Source organism: Malurus melanocephalus, unplaced genomic scaffold (genome assembly GCF_030028575.1).
Source record: "Malurus melanocephalus ecotype Western Australia unplaced genomic scaffold, MMel_1.1 scaffold_35, whole genome shotgun sequence".
Lineage (NCBI taxonomy): Eukaryota > Metazoa > Chordata > Aves > Passeriformes > Maluridae > Malurus > Malurus melanocephalus.
The window spans coordinates 1606081-1630174 of record NW_026623267.1 but is presented as its reverse complement, the minus strand read 5'-3'; the positions used below and the strand labels follow the sequence as shown (position 1 = coordinate 1630174).

Sequence of the window (24094 nt, the reverse complement as noted above, 5' to 3'; positions counted from 1 at the left end):
TATCATATCATATCATATCATATCATATCATATCATATCATATCATATCATTAGTGACCTGCTCTGATTAAAAAGGCCAGGCAAGGGGAAGAAAAAGAAAAAGAGAAGAGAGAGAAGAGAAGAGAAGAGAAGAGAAGAGAAGAGAAGAGAAGAGAAGAGAAGAGAAGAGAAGAGAAGAGATGAGATGAGATGAGATGAGATGAGATGAGATGAGATGAGATGAGATGAGATGAGATGAGATGAGATGAGAAAAAAAATAAAAGAAAAATCTGTAAAGTCACAGTTGTAATTCAGAAGCAAAGATGACACATGCAGGCACAGGCTGGAACAGTGAGCTGACAAACATGCCTTAGCATGATCAGCCATCTTGTGTGCAAATGGTTAATTAAATAATTAATTTTAAATTACAAGGCCTGGAAGCAGAGATCAGATGTCTAATAGACAAATTTTTACTGCTGGGAAAAGTAGGAGAACTTTTCAGGTCTGAACAAATCCCAACAGTTTGAAATCTTACCATTTTGCAGCTATCCTCTAGAGTTTCACCAAAACTTTTCTTTCACTCATAAAGTTTATCTTGAGTATTCCCCTAGGCTGCTATAGTTACAATAACACCATCATAAATATTTTGTGTTGCATTTTCTGTGTAAAGCTTTGGCTTTGAACTTCAATCAGTGATTTCAAACTCCTTAATCTCCTTTTACTGTGTGTGTCAGACCCTCTAGGACTCACAGATTTCATGTGATGGCAGGATAAGACAGAGTGATGTCTCAATTCTCGGTTTGGGAATGTGCAGTGCCAACTTTTTCTAGTGAAAGACATTTTACTCTTTCCTGTGTCCTGAATCCTGCAGTAGGCTGGCAGGATCAGGGAATGTGGTCACTAAGTGTGACCTTGACAGTGCTGCAAATAAGTAAATAAAAGACCCATTTGGGGGGGATGAACAAGAGGGAAGCTGACTGAAATATTAAGGAGGTGTATCCTAAACCTTTCAGATTCACCAGGTCTCTGAATAACAAGAAAACTGTAGTGATAAAACCTCTGGTTCCAGCAAAATACTATCTTTATCTAAAAAAATGATAATTGAAGTCCTGAGATAAGAGAAAGTGGTCTGAGAAGAGAACATGGATAAACCCACAGTGCAATGAAGTCCAAAACTGTGGACAACTCTCAAGACCATCAGATTTTTCAACAGAATTTTCTTTCAGCAATTTTCTGTATCAGCTGACAAGACCCTGATAGTGTTGCTTGATTACATCCTACTATTAGAAACCTTGCAGATTAAGTGTTGCCAACAAGTAAGCATTCTTCTACTCCTCTAGAAATGAGGGAGAGAGCATCCTGGGCAAGCACCAAGTTCCTCTTGGAGCTTGTAGTGAGACCAATGCTGAGCTCTTCAAGAAGGGACGACCCTTCTTGGGGTTGTCTCAGAAGAAGGGATTTTGAGAAAAGAGGAGCAAAGACATATCCTTGACACATGCAGTTCTTTTCAAAACTTAGGTTTAATAATTTCTAATGCTGCACTCTGTGAATTCACTTGTTTACAAGGTTATATACAAAGGTTAATTCAAAAGTAATATCTTTCCAAAAGGGTTTTTCATGTCCCTCCCTCGACTTTAATTGCTCAGATGTGAGTGCCAGATGAGACAGCTGTAGTTAGGATGAAAATCAACAGTACACCTTTCTGACTCATCAATAGCCAAGTCACTTTTTTTGTCATTCACTTACAGTTTCCATGATCTCATACACAGATCCCAAGTGCCCTCCACAGTCATTTTATCTTACTATCAGGGTTGCTGTCTTTCAAAACTGACTTTGGTCTCCATCCTTTTGGGGGCAACATATGTACAAATCATCATAAAATAGACAGTGTCACAGTAGCAAAGAATTCTTTTGCAGAGAATCCCTATTCTAGGAGATTTAACCTTGAAAATTGTGGTGCAGATTCCTTTCTGATCCTCAGCTTGACACTGCTGTGATTCAGCAATAAAGCCACTTCTTAGTTTCAAACGAGGGAAGTGAAATCAGGCCCATCTATTGGAAACAAAAAAATCTACACATAGATAGAACCTTTTTTCTTGGAAGAAGAACCTCCTTTCAAAAACTTGACTTGAGCGTGTTTTCACTGTGATTGACATTCTGTTCTACCATCCTGACCTCCGTGTTTGTGCACCACTGGAGATCCTGGAAGCTGTGAAGCAGGATGTAGAGGAAGGGATTAACGCTGCTGCTGGCACAGCTGAGGCACATGGAGATGTAACAGCTCGTGCAGAAGGTCAGGGCTGGCTGAGAAGCTCCAAGATTCAGGAGCTGGATAACATGGAAGAGGGCAGTGCTTGCCACAAACACGCTGATCAGAGCAGGCAGCGTCCTGATAAACCTCATAACTCTGCCTGGGGATACTGGTGGTGTAACTGCAAAACAAAGAGGAATCCGTAGTGTAGAAAATCGAGGTGAGAAGATGATGGCATGGACTGAGTGCAGGAATGAACAGCAGTTGTCTGAGATCAAACAGTGCAAGCTATGGCCAGATCTCAAGAGCTTCACTTTTTTGTTGTTTGCACAATTATTGTTTCTTCTGCTATGATCCCATGCCACACACTTAGGATCTGCTGAGAGTTGTTCACATTTACTTAATGAAATACTGATAATTATTTTGATCAAAAATAAATGCTTACTCTTTTTCAGCATGTCAGCCATATTGCTTTGCATCCCTTTTCACCTATGGCTACATTTTTTTTTTAATCAACTGGTACAGAGGTATCCAATTAAAACTTGACTCTTCTGAACTTAAACGAGACTCAGAGCAAAGAAGGAAATGATCCTCCTGCCTGAGAAATTAAAAACCACACTGTAATGGAAATCAACTTCCTTTTCACAGAAAACTGGTGAAGGAAAAATGAAAGTTATTATGGTAAGATAAAGTGTATATCTGTAAAACAAAACGCAAAAAGAACAAACAAGGCCATTATACAGACCATGTCATAAATGTAAAAATAGATCAATGACATTTCTCCTCAAGTGGTCTCTGATTAGTGATCCTTGGTTAGAGATACACGGTAACAGCAGGCATCTAGAACTGCAAGTGCTTCTAAGAAGTACAGTCTGCATTCCACACTTCTAGGAATACAGTTGACAAGAAGATAGCTATAAATTATACCTCTCAGTTCTCCAAATTCTGTATGTGTATGTTTTTTTCCAGCTCTTGTACAATTAGAGAATATCCCTTGCAAGCATTTATGCAGGACATAATCTGCTTAGTCCTCTCATACTTTTCTAATCTGATAGTAGATAAGTGATAACCACCTTTTCAGCCATCTCAGCCTTCTCACCTTCAACCATTTTTACATTGTGAGTGTAGTCTGATTGACACCATCTTTCCTAGTTAGTTTGCTGGCATTTCATATAATTCAGGTTATTTTATTTCTATTTACTCTTTATCAAGTAACTTCCGTCAAAGAAGGAAATTAAATTGATTTGTTATAATTTGTTCCTATAAAGTAGACAGTTTCTCTTATCACACTACAGAGCTTAGTTATTTGCCAAACTTTTTGACTACTGATGTTTGTTTTTTTATTCTGCCTACCAAGGTGTCTTTTTACTTGTCTTCAAACCTTTCTATGCTAAAGCCTTTGATGTGGAATTAAACAAGCCTCTAACAATTAGTCATGCTATCTGAGAGAGTATGGACTAGACTGAATTCCCCAAATCCTTTCAATCCTAGTTTCTCTGATTTCCTTCAGGCTATTTGGGGTCTCATGTCCTTCACCAGTTGCTAAAAATAATGAATCATACTTCATGGATTTGTTTTACTAATGCCTTTAAGTCCTCAGCAAGGAACACCATCAAGATTTTCTGACATTAAGGTATTTAACTTCTCTACCATTACATATTTTCTCTCATTTTCTGGTGCCCTGGAATTATAATTAATTCTATCAAAAATCTTGATGCAATTCAGTTGGATGGGGGAGGAGGAAGAGAGGCTGGTACAAAAAAGTCTGAAATAAACTCTGTGGACATCATGAAGTCATGCAAATGAGTGCCAAAGTCTGTAGAGTGAAGTACTTGACATTTAGAACATGACATGCCATGCTCATCAGGCACATTATACTCATCTTCAGGAGTTTAAATTTTCTCTAATTGGATGCTGCAGTTTGAGGTCTGAATATACAAAAGAGGTTGAAGTCCATTCACTGAGCCCTTGGAGCACTTTTTCTAGTCTCATTTCACCCGAAGTGAATACTCTGAGACTGCCAAATAGCGTGGACTCTGGCATGTTAGTAGAGAAAATTGGCATACTCACCCCCAAAATACGTTCCTTGTTGTTCCTGGCCAATCTAACGGCTTTCTATGATTAATGGCAACAGTTGACAAAACATCACCTTCCAGTATATTAAGTGGCTTAAAAAAAGGAGGGAGGGATTTTATATAGGGACAGATACTGCCAGGACAAAGGCAATGGTTTTTAAACTGAAAGAAAGTGGGTTTAGATCAGATGTTAGGAGGAAATTTTTTGCTCAGAGGGAGGTGAGACATTGCCCAGAGAAGTTGTGGTTGCCCCATCAAATGTTCAAGGCCCTGAGCAGCCTGATCAAGTGAATGGCATCCCTGTCCATTTCAGGAGAGCTGGAACTAAATAATCTTTAAGGTTGCTTCCAACCCAAACCATTATACGATTCTATGATTCTATGATTCTATGATTTTATGATTCTATGATTCTATGATTCTATGATTCTATGAGTCTATGATTTCATGATTTTATGATTCTATGAGTCTATGATTCCATGATTCCATAATTCTATGATTCTATGATTTTATGATAGTCTGCCAGGTCAGAAAGGGAAGTGAGATCCCATTTGTGAACAATAGTTACCCAAATGCAGCATGAGAAGACAAGGGGAAATAGCAGCCCACCATTGTTACAATTGCTATGTGGGGGCTGTGTTGCTGAATTTGATGGTGTTGGGGCTGCCTCTGTAATGTCATTACAATTTGAGATGTGATGATTTAAATGATAAATGGCTCAGCTTCAGCCTTTAATTCTATTTCATTCATTCATCCATCCAACCATCCGTCTGCCTGCCAGGATGTCAAAGACTAAAGAGATGACATCCTCAATGCCAGCTAAGACATGATCCCCTGAGCTTTGAAAACTTACCAGAGAACATCAGTAGGTGAGATCAGGTCAAAAGCACAACTTTCCAAACCATCTTTGAACTTTACCACTTTTTGAGCATGTGCACAGGGAACATCAGAAGTGATACCACCCATAAACATAAATCGACTCTAATTGTCTTGGATTTTGGTCTCGTGTGGATTAGGTGAAATGGCTGAACAAGAGCGAGTTATCTGTAAAAGCAGGTAACAGCAATGCAATAAGAAAACAACAAAATACTGTGGTTAATAACGTTCACTACAAAATCAAAATTCTAAGAAAAGTCATTTCAAAGGAAGGGAACTGCATTTTTAGAAAAGTTGTCTAGTACAACACATCAGAACAACTTTTATTGCAGGAATTCTCTTAACATTCAATAAGTGTTGGTGTAACTGATTATGCTCTGGGTCACAACATTATCTGACTAATTTGATAAGAGTTTTTAATAAATTATAGCGGATTAGCATGTAGGAGACAGAGTTTAAAAAGTCGGTCATAAAAGAAGCAAGCAGAGATGTAACCTGAGATGAAGCTAATTTTGGAAAACGATATATTTTAATATAGTCAAGACTTCTAATTAAAAAAAATATGGAACATTCTGGTATACTCGATCTCTAGGAGTGTTCAAGTTTTTCGTACTTGTAGTTCAAATGTTTAGTATTCACATAACTGAAGAAAAAACAGAAAGACTTTACTACCTTAGAAGTAACCTTCATCTGGCAGTGACTTATGATACCAAACTAATTCAACTTCTGTTTCATGACCTTCACATTTTGTAAAATATTAGGGTGAACACTAATCTATCAGACCAAAATGGATTAAACTGGATAATCTTTGAGCTGAAAACAGAATATTAAATGCAAAAATCCACACGTCATAAAAAGGACAGATATTAAAAGGGGGTATAATTTCTCTCTTTTTTTTTAGGAGTGACAGGTTATATAGAAAATCCCTTGCATTTGGTGAACCTTCATTTGCAGATGAGATCAGACTACCTATTCACATGATCACTAATTCACAGTTTAACAAAAATGTTGTTTTAAAGAATAGTGTTGAATCATCTTAGAATAAATTAAAGAAACCCAACAAATTGTTCCTACCTTTTTCTGTCCATCCTTTGCACATATAGAATCTGGCATGCTGGGATGAGCCTTCTTCTATTATATTGCACAGGCCTTTTCCTGTGCAAAATTCTGGAAGTAATTTAGATAGTAGCAGTGAAACACATTTGTCTTGTGGGAGTTAGACTGACTCAATTCCTTTCAAAGGACTGAAAACACTGAGTCGTAGTCACAAAAATCTTTTGGAACTGTAATTTTCTCAACTGAACTGAAAATGAGTGATTTACTAGCTGTTATGATCAATAAAAATTTTTAGGAGTTTAAACAATATTTAACAATAATATTCTTGATGAATGACTATTAGCAGCTTCTCTACCAAATTGCATTCCGTAGACTTCATTATATTTAAGTATTAAGAGCACTTAAGGCACGCAAAAGTTGAAAGGATAAAACTAAGAAATATTTAAATCCTGGCTGAAATTGTCACTGAACTTTCAAAATCTGTCATACTTTATCTTTGTTACTGTAGGTGTGCAAACACATTTTATACATTTATACATTTTATACAATGTAAATATCTGATACAAATCAGATAATCTTTGTCTGTAGATGCCAGCAACATCTTGCCTGCAAAACCTTGGGATGTTGCTCAATGCTCCTGTTTTTGCATTTCACAGATCAGGTTCTGCAGTCTGCCAGAACAGGGTGCCTGCAGAATCTTAGTTGTTTATTATCATTGCCCTTGGGCCAATGACGATCAGGAATTGTTGCATAAGATAAAATAAATGGTATTTTGTGTAATAATAAATTATTTTCAGTCTTGCCTGAATACAAGTATGAAATAGATTTTTTTAATTATTCAATTAAAAGCTTTGTAACAATCACTAAATGAGGTCAAAGTAATGGCCATCACTTCTAGAACCAGCAAGACTCCTCTGGCATATGATATCTTAAAAAGCTCTGTCTGATTTCATGCAGTTATTCTCAGTCCTCGTGATGGTGACAGAAAGAACAGAAATCCTCCACATTTGTCATGGCAGAACTACTTTGTACCATTATTGGTACAGTGAGTTCTCCTGTTTCACTGGCTGCCTCATGGAAACAGCTTCTGACACTGATACTGCTTACAGGATCTGTGTAATTGAGAGTAATTTACAAGCTTCTCAGGTTCTTAAATTATGATTGTTCCTCCTTCACACAAAATTTGACCTCTTAGTCTCCATGTAAGCACAATGTAAGCAAGCTTTGAGCTTGCTTTCATTTTTGTAAGTGGTTCAAGAAACTCTCTGCAAAGTAAGTGGACAATACTATAATTTTTAAAATTGTCAACAGAGCTGATTCAAAAGAATGAATGCTGAAAAAAAATACAATGGAGGTTAAAAAAAACAAACAACAAACCAGTAAATAAACTGTGAATTAAAGGAAATGTGTAAGATGGACGAGGAGCAATGCAGGGTGTTCGAGGCAAACATCATTCTCTGTGACTGCTCCAGTGCTGGGATTCATGGTTCCCCATGTAAAGCTTTTCCTACAGTATTAACATAGTTTTCATTAGGATTCTCTTACCAGTTGCTCCTGCCTATGAGGCTGCTGGTGTTGTTGAGAGCATGTTTTGCTGAGGCTGCACACTGACTTGCTATTAAGTTTGGGGCACGCGTGTTTTCAGGTCAACTAATGTCAACCAGAAGCTTTGACCACAGGGTAGAAGGAGGGAGGGGAAGCAGGGGTGATTCTCACGCTGGTGGCAGTCCCTTCCCACGAGAACCCCCTGTAACAGCGCTGCTGGGTCTGCAGGTGCAGGGCAGGGAGGATAACACTGCAAGATCCATAGCGTGGGAACATGGAGAAAGTGCTGCCCTAGAGTCTCTGGGAAAGGCTGCCACGGTGGCTTGGGTGACTGGGCATGGAGCTGAGAGCTTCAGAGAGAGGGCTGTGAGCAGGGCAAAAGGCTGAGGCTCTTAAGGCACCATGTGACGTGTGGCTTAGCGCATGGGGTTGCCTTTGCTCCAAGGACCAGCACAGCTCAAAACCCTGAAACAGCAAATGTGACCCATTTCAGCAGCAGCTGCACAGGTTATCACACTCATGCAGCTTAGAATGAAATGAAGTGTGTAGATGGGCACTGGAGATCCTAAAGCAAAGGCATGGCACCTGCAGAGGAACTCTCTAGCCTGGGATGCTTCTAAATCCACATCCAGATATGCCCATCACTACTTATCTGTAGGGTGACCCTGGCTCTTGCTGTGTGGGCACTATTTTCAAAGGATTCTTACAAAAGTAAAGGGTGGGTCACCACAATGCCTTCAAATCTGATCTTCAGATATATGTATTTCCCTAGGAATTCCTTTTCATGCTTTCTGGATGAATTATTTTGTAGGACGTGTTCAAATGTGTCTATAAAGGATAATTTATTGGGGTTTCTAATTCTCACTTCTAATATTCATCTAACCAAAGGGAAAAATAAAAGTGATTTAAAGAATTTAAAGACAAAAAGGAAATCATTAGACTGGGTGGAATGAAAACACCACAAATTCAATTCAATGTGAAAGTAAATAATTCTTTTTCTTGCTAGAACTTAAACTTATTCCAGCTTGTTGTTCCAACTTACCCTTCCTCAGACAATAAGAAATTAATCTCATCCTAACCACTTATCAACCAGTTTTTGTCTCCATTCTTTTGTAGCAGCAGGTTTCTATTGGTTCTTCCAGTTTGGATGTAGTTTTCAATCTTGCCTGTTGTCTGATGATAAATTTGTGAAAGGAAGCATGAGCGGTGCGTTTGAGAAAACGTTGTTTTTCAAGTAAGGGCTGATTTTGTCTTCCGAGAGTGGAACTTAAAAGTGGATATGTGTACTCATCTCACAAAGTAATTATCAGTAATAAAAGTATTTTGTTGCTGAATAATACTTACCTGAGACAAACAATAAGGGGACTGTCTAACAAGGGTCTCTGACACAGAAAAGGGGAGAAGCAGGCAGTGATGGAACTTGCTGGGCTCTCAAAAAGTACAAGGCACAAGGTACGTGGTGCTTGTTAGCCATGTCTTTTGCTGCATTCCTTCTGCCCTTTCTCCCAAACTTCTTGTTACAGTGTTTTCTGGAGGAACATCTACAGGACCAGCCACAACCAAAGGACATGATATAATTGTGAAAGCCAACATGACACTTGGAAAGAGAAAATATTTCATGAGAGCATGTGCTCCTAGTTGATGTTGTAGCTAACTACAAATTATCTTCTCTGATTTCTAGCAAAGGCATAAATATGTGGTTGTGTTTCTCTTAGGAATACAGGAAAAGGAGAAGGGAAGTGTGTCTTAGGCCTTGATTTTCCTCACTTTTCTCTTCATGCTGCTGGATGTATCTTATTTTATGGTCTATCCTATCCTAGCATTCTTACTATGTATTTCATATTGTCACAATAGACCATACTGACACTATTATTATTATTATCATAATCATCATCACAAATGGCTATAAATATTCTTATTAATGTTAATTATCGATATTTTGTCTGAACTGGCTAGAAATGGACTGCTGTCAGGCTTGCCCAAGTGGCAGCAGGGTGCATTACAGTCTAAGGCAAATGGGCTGCTCAAGAGACTCAAGTTTTAAGTTTTTACCTTTTCCTCTGGCAGGGGATCTGTAACTGCATGTGAATTGAAGCAAGGAGTGACTGAAAAAGGAGTGTGAGGAATGAGTAAATGGATTAGTCCATGCCAAATCAAGTGGTTCTGGTTCTAAATGACTGAAAGTCCATGACTTTATAGAGTTATGGGTCCACCCCACCAACAATATTGCCTTGGTAAATATTTCTTAGAGCATCATTACAACAATGGGCAAACCAGGAACACATTTCTCATGCTTGTCAGTCTCAGCTGCTCCAAATGCTTGGAACACCTGTCTGCTTCTTCTCAGCTGTCACAGAGCTACTTATTCCAGATTTATCTTCTCAACCTTGCTTTTCCATTCATGTGCTTGCAGATGTAAGGCTAGAGGCTGAATAAACGTTTATGTAGCCCTCAAAATTGACTGGTACCTGCATTACTCTGAGACTTGAGGAACTTGCTCAGGAAACTTTTCTGCTGCACAGAGATGTTTTTGCAAACAGTATATTCACAAAAGCAATTATTTATTGTCTACTACAATAGGCAATGGACAGCTAGGACAAGCAAAGCTCTTGGGCTAAGTATTAGAACTTTTACTGTATGACAGCACTGGTTCTTTGCTGGACAGGTAATGAAGGGGCACCTTCAGACCCCCTAATTTTCTTTAGTATTTTGTATTTCCTCATGCCAGTATTTCTCTTTGTGAGCCCCTGAGGGAGTCTGTCTCTGCCTCAACAAACTTGTCTTGGGTTTCAATCCATCTTACTTAGCACACATGGTTCTGCTCAAGGTACTTTCACACAGCTTAGAGTTTATCTGCTTTCTCAGGATTTTGAGACAAGATTATATAACTGTTCCATACCAAAAGTACACCTTAAATCACAGGCAACTGAACACCTATCACGGAGATTACACCTTTTCTTATAATCAAGGTTCACAGAAAAATTAGTCAGAAGCTCGTAGGGTCTGTAAGAATGGACCCAAATACTGGTATTTTCTTGTGGAATGCTCCACTGGATTCATGCTGCAGGGAATGAGATGTGCCTCCCAGCCTCCTGTCACAGAAAGAAAGCCTGGCATAGGCTTTACCTGCATCTTCTGTGCCATGAAAGAGCAAGCATCAATCTGTTTGAATGTGCAAGTCTTAGCTCTTTGTTGGCAGTGTCATTGTCCAAATCATTCCTTTGCCATTTTAATCACTAACATTGCTAATTGCAATGTTCATCTACAATTAAAGTCAAGTGGCATTCTGGAATGTTCCAAGTGGTTCCTTCAGAGCAGGACATCATACTGGACCCCCTTTTTCAGCCATCTCATTGTTTCTCCTGTTTCACCAGAAACAAAACCATAAAAGTATGTTGATAGTTGGGCTCAAGGAGATGTTGTCTGCAGCACACATAGTTCTGAATTTCACTTAGGCCGGATTTGCATAGTGATATTTTTGTTGAACAGTCAGATTTACTCTTAATGGGTTTAACTTGTATTAGAATTGTTGTCTGAGTGTAACTTTGTTCATCCTTGTTCAGAGAACAGATGCTGTGAGTTGCTTCATACAAAACTTTTTTAACCCATAGGCAAAAGCTGTGCTACCAAAATTACATACAGGTTTAATTTGTATTATATCTGCCTGTGGCATAGATATAAATGTGTATTAAAAAAATGTGTCTGATGTAATAAATTTTAACATGAATACTTGACTTGCATAGTTTTACAGCTTTCCTTAAAGTTTTTTATTTTATATTAAACTGAGTAATGAAAACCAATTTTTTACATTGTATCCCTCATAAATTGACCCCTAAAGCTCCATACAAGAACAGCTGGTTTTGCCACTTCTGAAGACATTATAAAGACATTTTATTTGCAAAAAGAAATGCTGAAATACTAAAATCTCTGTTGGACCATTGTCTAACATAGTTCACTCCTATTATGAAGCAGAAGATTTATGGGAATAAAAGCATTTACCTGCTATATGTCAAATATTAATTTGCATGTGGTGCTCATTTTATTCAGCTCAGACTTCTTCTGCAATTGCTTTCCCAGGTCTGACTTGGTCCTGTCTTCAATTCTAAGGCCTTTTATTTTCGAGAAATGTGAAAGAGAACATGAAGATGTCCAATGCTTCATCAGTCATATAATTTACTAAGATAAGTTATGTAAATGATGTTTCTTACTTTTATTGTGAATGTGGGGTGAATTTAAAGTCAGTCAGATAAACTGGCATTTTTTTCAGCAAAACTGCTGGTTTAGTATTTTTACTTAATAAAACCTTCTAGGTAGATTCAGAAGTGCTTTACTGAAACTATCAGGTTCTAAACAGTTTGGAAGATTTTTATTAGAAAAACCTTTGTTTCTTGACTGTAGTGTCATAATTAGTGTTTGCAGGGATAAAACTGGGAGAGAAGTAGTTTGAAGAGCTTTCCCTAGGCAAGTGTATTTGAGAAGGAAAAACTTGCCTCAAAATTAAAAAGAAAAAGAAATTAAGAAGAAAGCACAAGCTTTCTTTTTGGAAAAAACWAGTCTCTTTTAAGACATGGCTCTATTTCGCAGATAAATCATTTCTCAGATAAGGTTTTTGAGATTCTCTCTTTCCTCATTTAGGATGTCATGTCTTACTCTTGCCTAAACACTTACTGTCTTTCACGTATGTTTTTCCTCTAAAAAACAAGAGTAAAGATGCTATATGTAAACACTTTAGAAATTTGCAAAAAAACTTTGTCACGTTACTCAAATATAAGAGCAGTGCTTTCAAAACTGAATTTCGAAGGATCTGGTAATTTCTTGACTCTTTTTTAACTTCATGTCAACTAAATTAAATTTCTACTATAATTCTACTAATGTTTAGAGTCAGGAAAGTTTGTCAGCCAAAAGATATTTCAAACTAAATATTTTAATCTCAACAAAAATACATTGTTCACAATTTTGCTTTCTAGTGAGTTTTGAATAGACTAAGTACTTTATTAACATCAGAAAAATTATTCATATTCTCCTTTGAAATCTATGGTATTCCAAATGAACATAGGTCTGGTGGCCATCTAGAAATAGCAGCCTAGCATAAACAGAAGATATTGAAGATTTCCTGCAATGCAGTTAATCCAGGGCTGAATTCTGCTTCTCCTGGAGACAGGAGATTCTTGACTCTCAATGTAAAAATAGGAACTGCTGAAAGAGGAATGAGCTTCTGGAGGGAAAAGAAAATAACACGCAATCAAATATTTAAAGTTAGTCTCATTAAGTTTATACATGCATACATAGGAATTGCAGTTGAGTTTAAAATTTATGCAGAATCTACACCTAAGCTTAGTTTTGACTTTGCCAGTTTCATAATGTCTTCACTGTGTAACTTTTGTGACTATATGCTTTTCTAGATTCCTTTATCAAATATAATCTTTTTCTTAGTGCACCCCCAGATTTAGGCTTGGAGGAATGTTGTACACACAGTTCAAAGAACTCCTGGCTTGAAATTGCCTCATTTTATACAGATCAAGGAAAGGACAAAGTATCTTTTGAAATAAATCAATATTTATAACATACTTTATAATTACAGGACTTTAATTAACAGACCCTTATCCACAGTCTGCGTATAGAAACCACCATACTTAAATTCACTTACAAATTAGGTGTCCAGTGTAAGCTATTTGTCTCAGCTGCCTCTCAACATGTCTAATCAATTTATTTTCCTCCAGCTTGCTGCAAAGTACCAGTTTATTTGTCAATCTTATTGGAAGATGCAGAAGAACCTGCAGCTGGGAGAGCTCCACCTGGCAACCCACAAACCACATTCAGAAGTCCAACTCTATGACCATCATTTCCCAAAAGAACCCGTGTGAAAAGAGTTCCTAATTTCACACTTTTCATGTTGCCTTCCCCGCATGCTACAAGTTATGAAATAGCTATGTTTTCAAAGAAAAAAATTAAGCTAGAGGGAATGAACCAGACAAAAGGGTTATTTTTCAAACATTTTAACTAAATTACAAAGTATAATTCACTGTCATCTGGTTATGATACTGAAACCAAAGCCAGGCTGCTATAAAGTGTATCTTCTGGCACTAAGGACTCATGGAGAGAATGACGCATATGTGATATTTTTCCTCCAGTGCCTTTAGCTCTGTGAATTTTGAAGGATGCAAAATCTACAGGAAAAGAAAAGCCTCAAACTGTGTTTCCTGCAAGACGTCAAATGAGCATTATACTCCAACACACAGGTTTCAAAGCATCTGAAAACTGCTTGTCTATGTCTATTTAAGAGAAAGTTAATTTTTTTTCTGCTTTATTTCTTTCATAGTAGCAGGATAAATAATGCTAAATTGGAAATTACTTTTGGAGTCAGAGTGAGCATCTCAAATTCTAAAGTTGTGCACATTAAGCTCTTCATGATTTAACCCAGCCAGCAACTAAGCACCACACAGCCAGTCACTCACTCCTCACCACAGCAGGGAGAGGGAGAGAACTGGGAGCATAAAAGTGAGAAAACTCATGGGTCAAGATAAACACAAATAGTCATTGAAGTAAAATAAGATAATAATACTGAGTTTTAATGAAGATGAAAATAATAGACCTCCCTGGTGTTAACTCAGAGCTAGGGGGAAGGTAATGCATCTGGGGGAGAAGAATGTATTACTGATAATGAACACAAAGAATGCAGAATTTATGGGCCACAGGGAAAGCCAACTCAGCAACTGTGCTGAAATCAGCTCTGACTGGGAAAAAGGAAGAGATTGTAGCTCTCACTGCCCACCAACCCAAGAAACCACTGACTCAAAAGAAAAACTGAACATACAGACTAATTAGCATTAGAAAACTGTAGCCAATTAGCATGAATTCCTTTGTTTGCTAAGACGTATAAATAGGGAAAAGTTTTGAACCATGTTGGGTTCCGCATCACTGAGAAGCTCAGGGTGAAGAAGGACCTACAGGACACCACTGAATCCACAGGTTGGGACTATCTTCTACTTGGTCTCTCTCTCTGCCTTATTGTTAAAGAAAACCTGTATTATTAATTTCAGCATGTGGTCTTGTTTGCACCTTAATTCAGGCTGAGGCATCTCTCACTAACCAGGTCACAACAGTTATCCACATTGTTCCCAACACAAATCCAAAACACAGCCCCAGAATGTAGCATCAGAAGAGCACCCATTTGCTCTGAACCTCAGCAGACCCTTCAATTTAATGCATTAAAAGACCAGAACTCTTGCCAGTTATTTGTAAAGTTGATGGTTTTTTTTGATTTTTTTTTTGGTTTTGTGGGTTTTTTCTTGTTTATTTGTTTGGTTGTTTTTTTTTTTGTTTTGTCATGTTGATGAATTAATACAGCTCAGAGACAAGCACTGGCCTTGCAAGTTAAATCAATGAGAAGGTGGAGTGAAGTTCAACTCGCCCATATTTCAAGAAACTCACTCATATGAGGGAGACACCGACCCCTCCCCACCCTTCCTCCCCACCCCCTGAAAACAATAGCCAATTGTTTCAATTTTAAATTTCTTTTTGTCCTTTCAGTGTTTTCCACTCTCTCACCACAAATTTCAAATCTTCTCAGTGGTTTCTCATCCTTCCACACATGCCAGGTTAATTTCCATCTCTGAAACAGCCTATGAAAAATGTACAAAAGCACAATTGCTGTTCTGTAAAATATGGGAATATGTCAAATCTGTCCTACCATCTCTTCAACTCTATTTCAACAGATTAAACTCATTAAGAATGGATCTAAATGTCCCCAATCCTGTATAAAAATAAGTGTTGAGCAGACATGACAATGTAATAATCCATATACTGACTGTCACTCCAGTGACAACTTCAAAGAACATGACAAATGTGCAACGTGTTGTCATCAGCCATTATTTAGCCCCTCTGACTGCATTGTGTGTTGTCATCAGAATTCACAAAGACCCTACTGGACAAAAAATCTTCATTAACTTGAAGGTTAAAAGTATTAATTTGGAAGTAATCTTCTGGATCAAAGATAAGATGGTTTATGGGCATCACACATTAAAAAGCACAAGCATATACCATTTCTTCACACAGGAAAGGTAAAAATTGCTTCTCTTATGGGTTTGAATGAGAATGAATTTTTCTCAGTATCAGTTAGTTATAAGAAACTGCACAAAGAAATGGCTACATCTTTACCTCTGTGCTTTCCTTCATTTAACAGTATTTAGCAATGAAAACTTACAAATAACTCAATTATCTCATTGGTTATTGGATAACAACATTATCTGATATTTAGCATTAGATTAACAATAGCTACAGAAATCTGTCCAGGGTATTCTGGTCCAAAAATATATTTCTCTTACCTAAGTCTCAGCATCACTCAGAGGTGTGTATCAGAGGTGTGGGAAATCCCACATTTCTAACACGAAATTGTTTAGGATTTCTGAAATAGATCTAAACCAGAATCTTAGAAATCAGAGCAAAACTGACAGCATGCTGTCGCACTGTAAAGACCTTTAGCTTTCCATCTCCACAAGGAATAAAGAACAGAACAGCTGAGACATTTTATAGAGTACTGGGTACGTTGTTTATGTGTTGTGATTTCTTTGTTAGATACAAGAAAGTCAGGAACTTCAGATTGAAAGATACAGCCCTTGTCACAGTGTCTACTTATCAGCTGTCACAGGCAACAAGATCAGCAAAGAAATCCTCATAACAAAGTAATTTCATCTCAGAAATAATTGTTTTATTTTCACCAGTCTTAGCAAAAGTTATCATTGGACATCCCTGTTCTGGAAGGTAAAAGACCTCCCAGTTATCAGCATTTAATACATCCTGTGTTCTACCCAATTGTTCTTGTACCAGTTTTGGCCTTTAGTTCAAACAATCCTTTTAGTTCAAAAAATCCTTTCTGCTGTTTCTGTTTCACAACTAGAGAATGCAAGCATACACCTCTGAACCTTTTTTGAAAAACCTCACAAATTTAGGTGAATTTGGATAGTTCTCCTTTCTTCTGATTCTAACAAATTTCTGTTAGTTTTTTTCTCTTGCTATTCCAGTCTGAATATCTTATCTTTCCTGGAAACAGCTGGTGAGAGTTGTATTTCAGGCCTTGTTGTGAGCCTGGAGAAGGGCATTAATATTTCCCTCTTTCCCCTGGAAAGGCAAAGCCTTACACGTATTCCAGCTGTGTGTGCTTCTCACGCAGCTTCAGCCTAATAACAGCCCGCAGTAATCCTGGGAGCTTTGCCTCTCTTGTTTCCTAACTGACAGAAGTGCTTCCTATTTATATCAGAATATTGGTAAAAAAAAATTCTATGGGTTTGTGCAATTGTGTGTTAAAACATTTCTGATGCTCTGGTCCCTCCTCTTTTTTTTATCTGTTCTTTCTCTTTGAGAGCCTTGTGCTGCTGCACATCAGCCACATATCCCCTGCGGGTGTCACTGGGAATGCTGTTGACACAGTCCTACACTTAGCCCCAGGGAAAATATGATATCTGCTAGCCCCAAATCATTCCCTGAAAATTCCACATTAACTGATTTTCTCCTGAAAATCTTTTCAGGAAGCTTGTTTTTTATATCAATATTTCCTAGTACTCTTCATGCTTTAACTATTTTCTTTTCATGTTGTAATTCATCTGCTCATTAAATTGTTCTTTAGTTTATTTAATGACTTCCACAATGATAACATATAAAATATTCTAACATAAAAACTAGTTCTCTGCAGAGGTTTTAATAGTTTTCTGCAAGTGACTCTAAATGTAGTTGCAATTGTACCTTCTCCAGCTGAAGAATGCAGAAAATTCTACCTACTTATCATCTATTGTAAGAAATGCTGTTTTACCACTGGCTATTAGTTACCTTATTAAAAGCAAGTTAATTTGAAAAGAAGAACTTACAGGTAATTGAAATTTTGATTTACTTTTCAGTAGCCTACTGTTCTAAAGAATATGTAGTATAATATATATATAATATATATATACAATAACCCCAGTATAATGGGGTTGTCTGGATTGTGTTTTCCTCCTTCCTACAAGGTCAGTTGTTATTGCAGCAGCTACTCCACCCAGCTCAGTGGGTTTGCATAAAATACTTGTCTAGAACTGTGGGTCTAAGGACCAGTTTTCTAGGTTGTTGGGATGAAGATTACTTGATTCTCCAGGCTGACACTGAAACCTTGCAGGATTTTCTTCACCATTTGTCTTTTTAATCAAATAGTAACAGATCTCAATTCTCTCTATTACTCCCTAGGGATAAAAGTCATTCACAAAAGAAGAGCCAGCAAAAGTCATCAATTTAGAAATTTTTAAATTAAATCTCACTGCATAGGCATATATTACATACAAGGTTCACCAGGACTTTCTCATATTTTCTCCCAATGAATTGCAGATAATATAATTTTAATTTACACTTAAAAATGTCTGTCCCTAGCTGGTAGACTTGCCAATGAAATTGGGGAACTGAAATTCCAAGGTCTTTTCTTTATCATTTTTTACCATCCGTAAAGCATTTCTACTAGAAATAACTTTCTGCTTTATTAGAGAGATAATCTAACTTCTTGGTCTCTTAAAAGAATTGTCTCTGTAAAGTAAAAAAAAAGTAAAATGTAGGCATGAGAAAATGTGCTCAATAAAGAGAGGACACAACTCAAAAGCAGAACCATTGAGTACAGTCAGATCTGTTCAGTGGAAGGTGAGAATTTGACACGATTGTTTTTCAAAATGTAGCTAAAAGTCAAATCTGAGGTTTGTGTCTGTCTTTTGTGGTGTTGGTAAATACCACATTAACTTTTTAACACACTATTTCCAAATTCTTTTCCTGAGTATAAATGTTCATGCCCATAAATTTGAATGCTTGTAATTTTCTCAAGCAAATATGGTTTAAATTATATTCTTTTTATTTCAAGACATTGTCTATGTCCTTTCCCTCTGCCTCTCATTTTCATTTAAGTTAGACAAAGGCTTTTCACCAGGGAAAAATAATAATCTTTGTTCCTTGTTAGTTTCCTTCTATTCTATTATTTTAGAGACACTATAACTAATTTTTCCCCTTTCTATTCATACATTTAAAAAGTCATATTGCCATTATGTTTACTTCAGATGTACTGTTTTCATATTATGAGCTACAGAGTTCTTGACTGCACCAGAACTAAATTTCCATTATTTTCAAGGGAAGTTTACTAAAACTCTGTGGCTCACAGGCACTTAGTCCTCAGATGGCCTTTGGAAATTTTTCCTATGAAAGCACATTATGTAGAGGTGGAGTGAATCCAGTCCTTGCAGAGGGTGATGAGTATTCACTTTGTGCACCATATTTCTTTATGCAAACTTTGCACCACAGATAAAAGCCACTTTTTACACGCTTATGCATTTGGAGTTTTCTGGACTTAGGCATCAGCATTTTGAGTTTTTTTTGCCTACACAGGAAAAAACCCCTTTGTTAAAATTAAGATATTAGAATGTATTTTCTTGCATAAAGGATGGTTGAGTCAGATTTTATGACCCCCACAAAAACCAGCAACATCAGCAATTTTACTTTCTCAGCACGCAACAAAAATATCTTGAGGTTATAATTCCTGCCTTGTGAGAATCCTCAGCAGGCACTAAGGCCTTGCTTCCAGAAGTAAGATGATGCTGGAAAACAGCAATGAGTTCTAGGAAGCTGCTGTAAATTGTCAAAAGTGAGATAAAGCTCTGTTATTAAAATAGTCTGGGGCAGAAATGCAGTTTTCAAAGGAGGAAAAGCAGTATTTCAACTGATCTTTAAAGAATTCTCTAAAACATTATGATCCCTCACTATTACCACAACTTATAAAGTTGGCAGATTAGTCTAGCTTTTATGAGTGCTAGAGGGAAAATTGCTCCCAATTCTAAGGGAAACCCAGGAAGAAGGCATGAATTTTGACTTCCTTGAAATGTTTGAAGTCAGTCATGCACTTCAGGACTTTCTTACAGCAGAAAAGGGTAAGCAGGCATAAATTACTGCTATGTATAGTCATGATTTAACTATTTTTCTAATGAAAATTAAGCCTCAGTGACTAAAGGGAACATGAAAAACTTGCTATTATTGTCCTTGCTGAGCAATTCTTTAGTGCAGTCATCCTTTATTTTTTCAGCAATAAATCTAGTTGAAAAATGTATTTCATTTCATATGTTATTATTGTGGATACAATGARGTTATTTCCAACTAAGCCTGTTGAACAGATAATCCCAATCAGAGAAGGAAGGATGATTGTCTCTGCAGCACTGATCACCTGGCAATGGTGCCATCCACTCCAAGATCTGTTAATCAAGCCTGGTGCACCATTTTGACAAAAATTCTCTCATTCTTCAGTGATTTTAGGACTTGATTCTGTAGTACCAAGAGAAATTAATTATTCATGGATAATAATTTGAATAACAATATCAGAGTCTCATATCAAARTAAATACTACTCTTTAATGATTATCTAAGTTTCATAAAAAAWTTTTCACTGAAAGATTTTGTACATCCAGTATTGTACTTGAAASAACAGGATGATGTTATTTTCAAAATTAAATCCATGATGTGATAACACCATTACAGTTAAAAAAAAAAATTATCATCCAAGATACACCTTTCAGTAAAAGTGTTTATTCTCAGAAAGTGCACTGTCAGCTTCTCTTGGCTGGGGTGATCCAAATCAATCCTCCAATCAAGYCCTCTAATCAAATCCTCCTTCATCTTAAGATCATTGGTCCTTGTCCCAACACTACGTGTCCTTGAGAAAAATCCCTCTCCAGCCCCCTTTAGGTGCTAGAAGGGTGCTATAAAGTCTCCCCACACCTCTTCTCCAGGCTGAACAGTCTCACTCTCATCCTGTCCCTATAGGAGAGGTGCTCCAGYCCTTTGATCAACTTAGTGGCTCTTTGGTCTTTTCCCAGCAGGTTCCAAGGTCTTTCCTGTGTTTGGAGCCCCAGAGCTGTACACAGACCTTCAGATGGGGTCACACAAGAGCAGAGGAAAGCAGCAGAATCACCTCCCTCCACCTGCTGGCCATGCTCCTTTTGATGGAGCCCARGGTGCAGTTGGCTTTCTRGGCTGCAAGTACATGAATTGCTGGGTCATGCTGAGCTTTTTGTCCACAAACACCCGCAAGTCCTTCTCTCCAGGACAGCTCTCTATCTCTGCCCAGCCTGTACTCGTGCTTGGGATTGCCTAGACCCAGGGGCAGGACCTTGCACTTGGCCTTGTTGGACTTCATGAGGTTCATCACTAAACTCTAAATTTGCAAAAGCTGAGAAATATCTTTCACTTTTGTTGATGTAGAAATAAAGGTGGAAAAGCATTAACTGGCTATTTTTCTAAGGTTATTGAAACCTTATGCAAAGATTTCACTGTGAAAGCTCCTTAAAATTCTGCCTACAAGTTTTTATAAAATAAGTGCGTTCTGAGCACATAGTCATCTTCCTCACAAACAAATCTTTTATCCTGTGTCATAAACCAGTTCAAATAGGCATGCTGGGATCCTGGTGATGCTGGGATGCTTTTGTGCTAGCAAGAGTGTCCTGTCCATGTTTCTGTCTCCCTCTGAGAATTTGCAGCCTGTTTGCTGCGTGCAGCACACCATATGTAACCCCTCAGCTTATTGTTTAAGGAGTCAAAATAAAGAGCAGCTGTGAAATGAGTAATTTTAATTTGCTGACACAAGTGTGAGAGAAATAGCAATTTACCTGTRTATCAGCTGTACCCTTCTTGCAAGAGATGAAGTTTTGTTTTTTTATTTCTAGGAAGAAATTAAATGAAATTAATAAAATCAATTAAAAAAATATATTGAATTGCTCATAAACAGGGCAGATTGCAACCAGAGAGAAGTGGGAGTGTGTGTGAGAAACATCTCTGCAGGCACTAAGGTCAGTGGACAAAGAGGAGGAGGAGGTGCAAAGACTCCCCTGCAGATCATGGTGCAGATCACGGTGCAGAAAATGGGGCAGACCATGGTGAGGAAGGTGTCCCCTTGCAGCCCACGTTGGCCTGTGGGAGGAGCCAATTTCCACGACAGAAGAGTGTGATGGGTCCTCCCTTGAGGAGGAAGGAGCAGCARAGACAACTTKATGAACTGRMTGCAASTCCTCTTTCCCSCTGAGATGCTGCARGGAGGAGGTAGAGACTCTGGAAAAAGAGGAGCCCAGGAATGAGAAGGGGTGGGAAAAGGTGTTTTTGAGATTTGTTTTACTTCTYATTGTSCCASTGATTTGATTAGCAATKAATTCAATTACTGTTCCCCAAGTTGAGCCAGTTTTACCCATTGTGTGTCCTATCTCTACGCACAAACCTTTCATTGTTATATTCTCTCCCCTCTGTCCAGCTGAGGAGGAAGTGATAAGGTGGCTTTGGGAGTTCAGCCAACATCAACCCTCCACAATTCTATATTTTGCTTTCCCACTGCACTGCATTTTCCTTTTTCAATGCCCTTACTGTACCACCAGGTCTTCACCCCTACAAAACCGATGTGATGGACAAAACTTCAATACCAGGTGATAGACAAGTGATGTCACATTTCCTTGTAAAGCATAATCTTCTTTGTTCTTTCTGTGTGATGCACTGCCTACAATCAGGAGAGGTATGAAACCTTCTGGCTGTTCCTGCTTTACTCACAACAGATCCTTTTTTCTTTCCTTGAATTCCCATGTAGGGTTAGAGACAAGTGCARTTAATCTGGGTTTACACTTTTCACAAGTACACATCTAAGAGAAAAAGTGTAACTTTCCACATGACTATTTAAATTTTCATRTTCTTAATRAGGCTTCCATCCTAAATAAGAACCTTGAATTAACAAACCACACTGGTGTAGATAAATATCTACCCTTTTGATAGATCCCTTTCTTTGGGGAGGTGGGTCAGGGGGTGGGGTAGAGATGGACTATAATGACAGAAACCTAGAAAATACTGAAAATTTTGCTCAATATATGACATTTTCATTAAGCTACTGTATTTTAATGACATCGTAGCTGAAGTTTTGTTTGGAGATTTCTGTGTTAGACAAATGAAAATTCAATAAAAGAAATACTTTCACAGACTTTTTTTTCTGTGAAAACTCTAGCCAGTCCTTTGCTGGTACTATAAGCAGGTACTTATTGGATCTGAGTTAAACTATTATTGCAGATATGTATCTTCACTAGTTATGACTTGACTTCATAAGAGTCTGATATCAAAGTGCAAGAAAGAAAGGCAAAGTACCAGAAAAAAAAGAGTATTCAAACAAAATAGCCCTGCCTAATTTTTACCCCTTATGTTAATGTTTGGTGGCTATTCTGCAAAGCAGCTTTTAAAAATCCCCTCTATATTTAATTTTTACTCACTTTCTCCCACAAATTAAAGATATTTGTGAGGATAATGTGAGGCAATGAATGACTAGAAAAAAAATATTTTTGTCTCTTTCCAATGAGTAGAAAATATAGGAAAGTTGTATTTTTTTCAACAAGTTGAATTACAGACTTGAAACATAGCTTTCATATCACACAAATATCTCCTTACTCTTTTTATTTGCTTCTTTCTATAGTCACTATCCAAAGCACTTTGTCTTAAATAATGCCACAATTTTTCTCTCTCCAGGGTTGGAGAGGTAGACTCTTACCATTCCTCCAGGAAACTAAACTTCTTCAGCGCTGTCTGAAGTCACAGGCACACCTTTCCACTAAAGGCAAACATCAATCCAAAAGCAGTCTGTTTTCTTTTTGTCATTAAAACAAAACAAACAAAACAACAGGCCAAACCAAACGAACAAAAAACAAAGGGGAAAAACCCTCAAGGCTGATAGCACTCAGAGCACAAAAATCCAGAAAAATTCAGAATACTGCAGCGTTCCGTCTTGCGCTCCACCTGCCGCTCCTGCCCTTCTGTCCCCGGGCGCTCCCTGCTCCTGCCGCACGCTCCCTCCGGAGCTCTCCCCCGCCTGCCCGGGGGTCCCGGCCGCTTTGATCCCCCAAAATCTGCCCCGGGTGGAGGGGAATTGCTGCCCCCGGGACTCGGAGTGAGAGCTCACCTGCCGCCGGCTCCGCTCCCGGTCCCCTCTGCTCCCGGAGCGGCCGCTGTGAGCGGCGACATTCGGCGGAGCGGGAGGGAGAAGAGCGGCACACCCAGAGCACAGCCTGCTCTGAGCCCATCCCTGAACGCAAAAATGTTGGTGCAAACCCCCAGAACACCCTGGAGGAAAAACAAACAAAAAATAAACAAACCAACCAATCAAGTCCCACTCTATGTGAGAAGATAAAAAATGACAGAAAATGATGACGCCTGTTTTACTGCGCACTCCGAGTTCCACACCTCTTACATCTTCGCAGTTAGACAGTCCCCCCTGAAACTTCAGGGAATCTTTCTTACAAAATAGGAAAGAA

At 38.0% G+C, this 24094-nt stretch overlaps 1 protein-coding gene across 1 annotated transcript; it reads right to left on the bottom strand.

Annotated features, from left to right (window-relative positions):
- Positions 1–1601: 1601 nt before the first annotated feature.
- On the bottom strand, positions 1602–23863 carry MCHR2 (melanin concentrating hormone receptor 2). The gene is given in 6 exon segments (XM_057364117.1): positions 1602–2411; positions 2850–2929; positions 5156–5231; positions 5234–5342; positions 19910–20034; positions 23743–23863. Coding segments are annotated over 6 exon segments (828 nt in total). The 3' UTR covers positions 1602–2094.
- Positions 23864–24094: the final 231 nt, after the last annotated feature.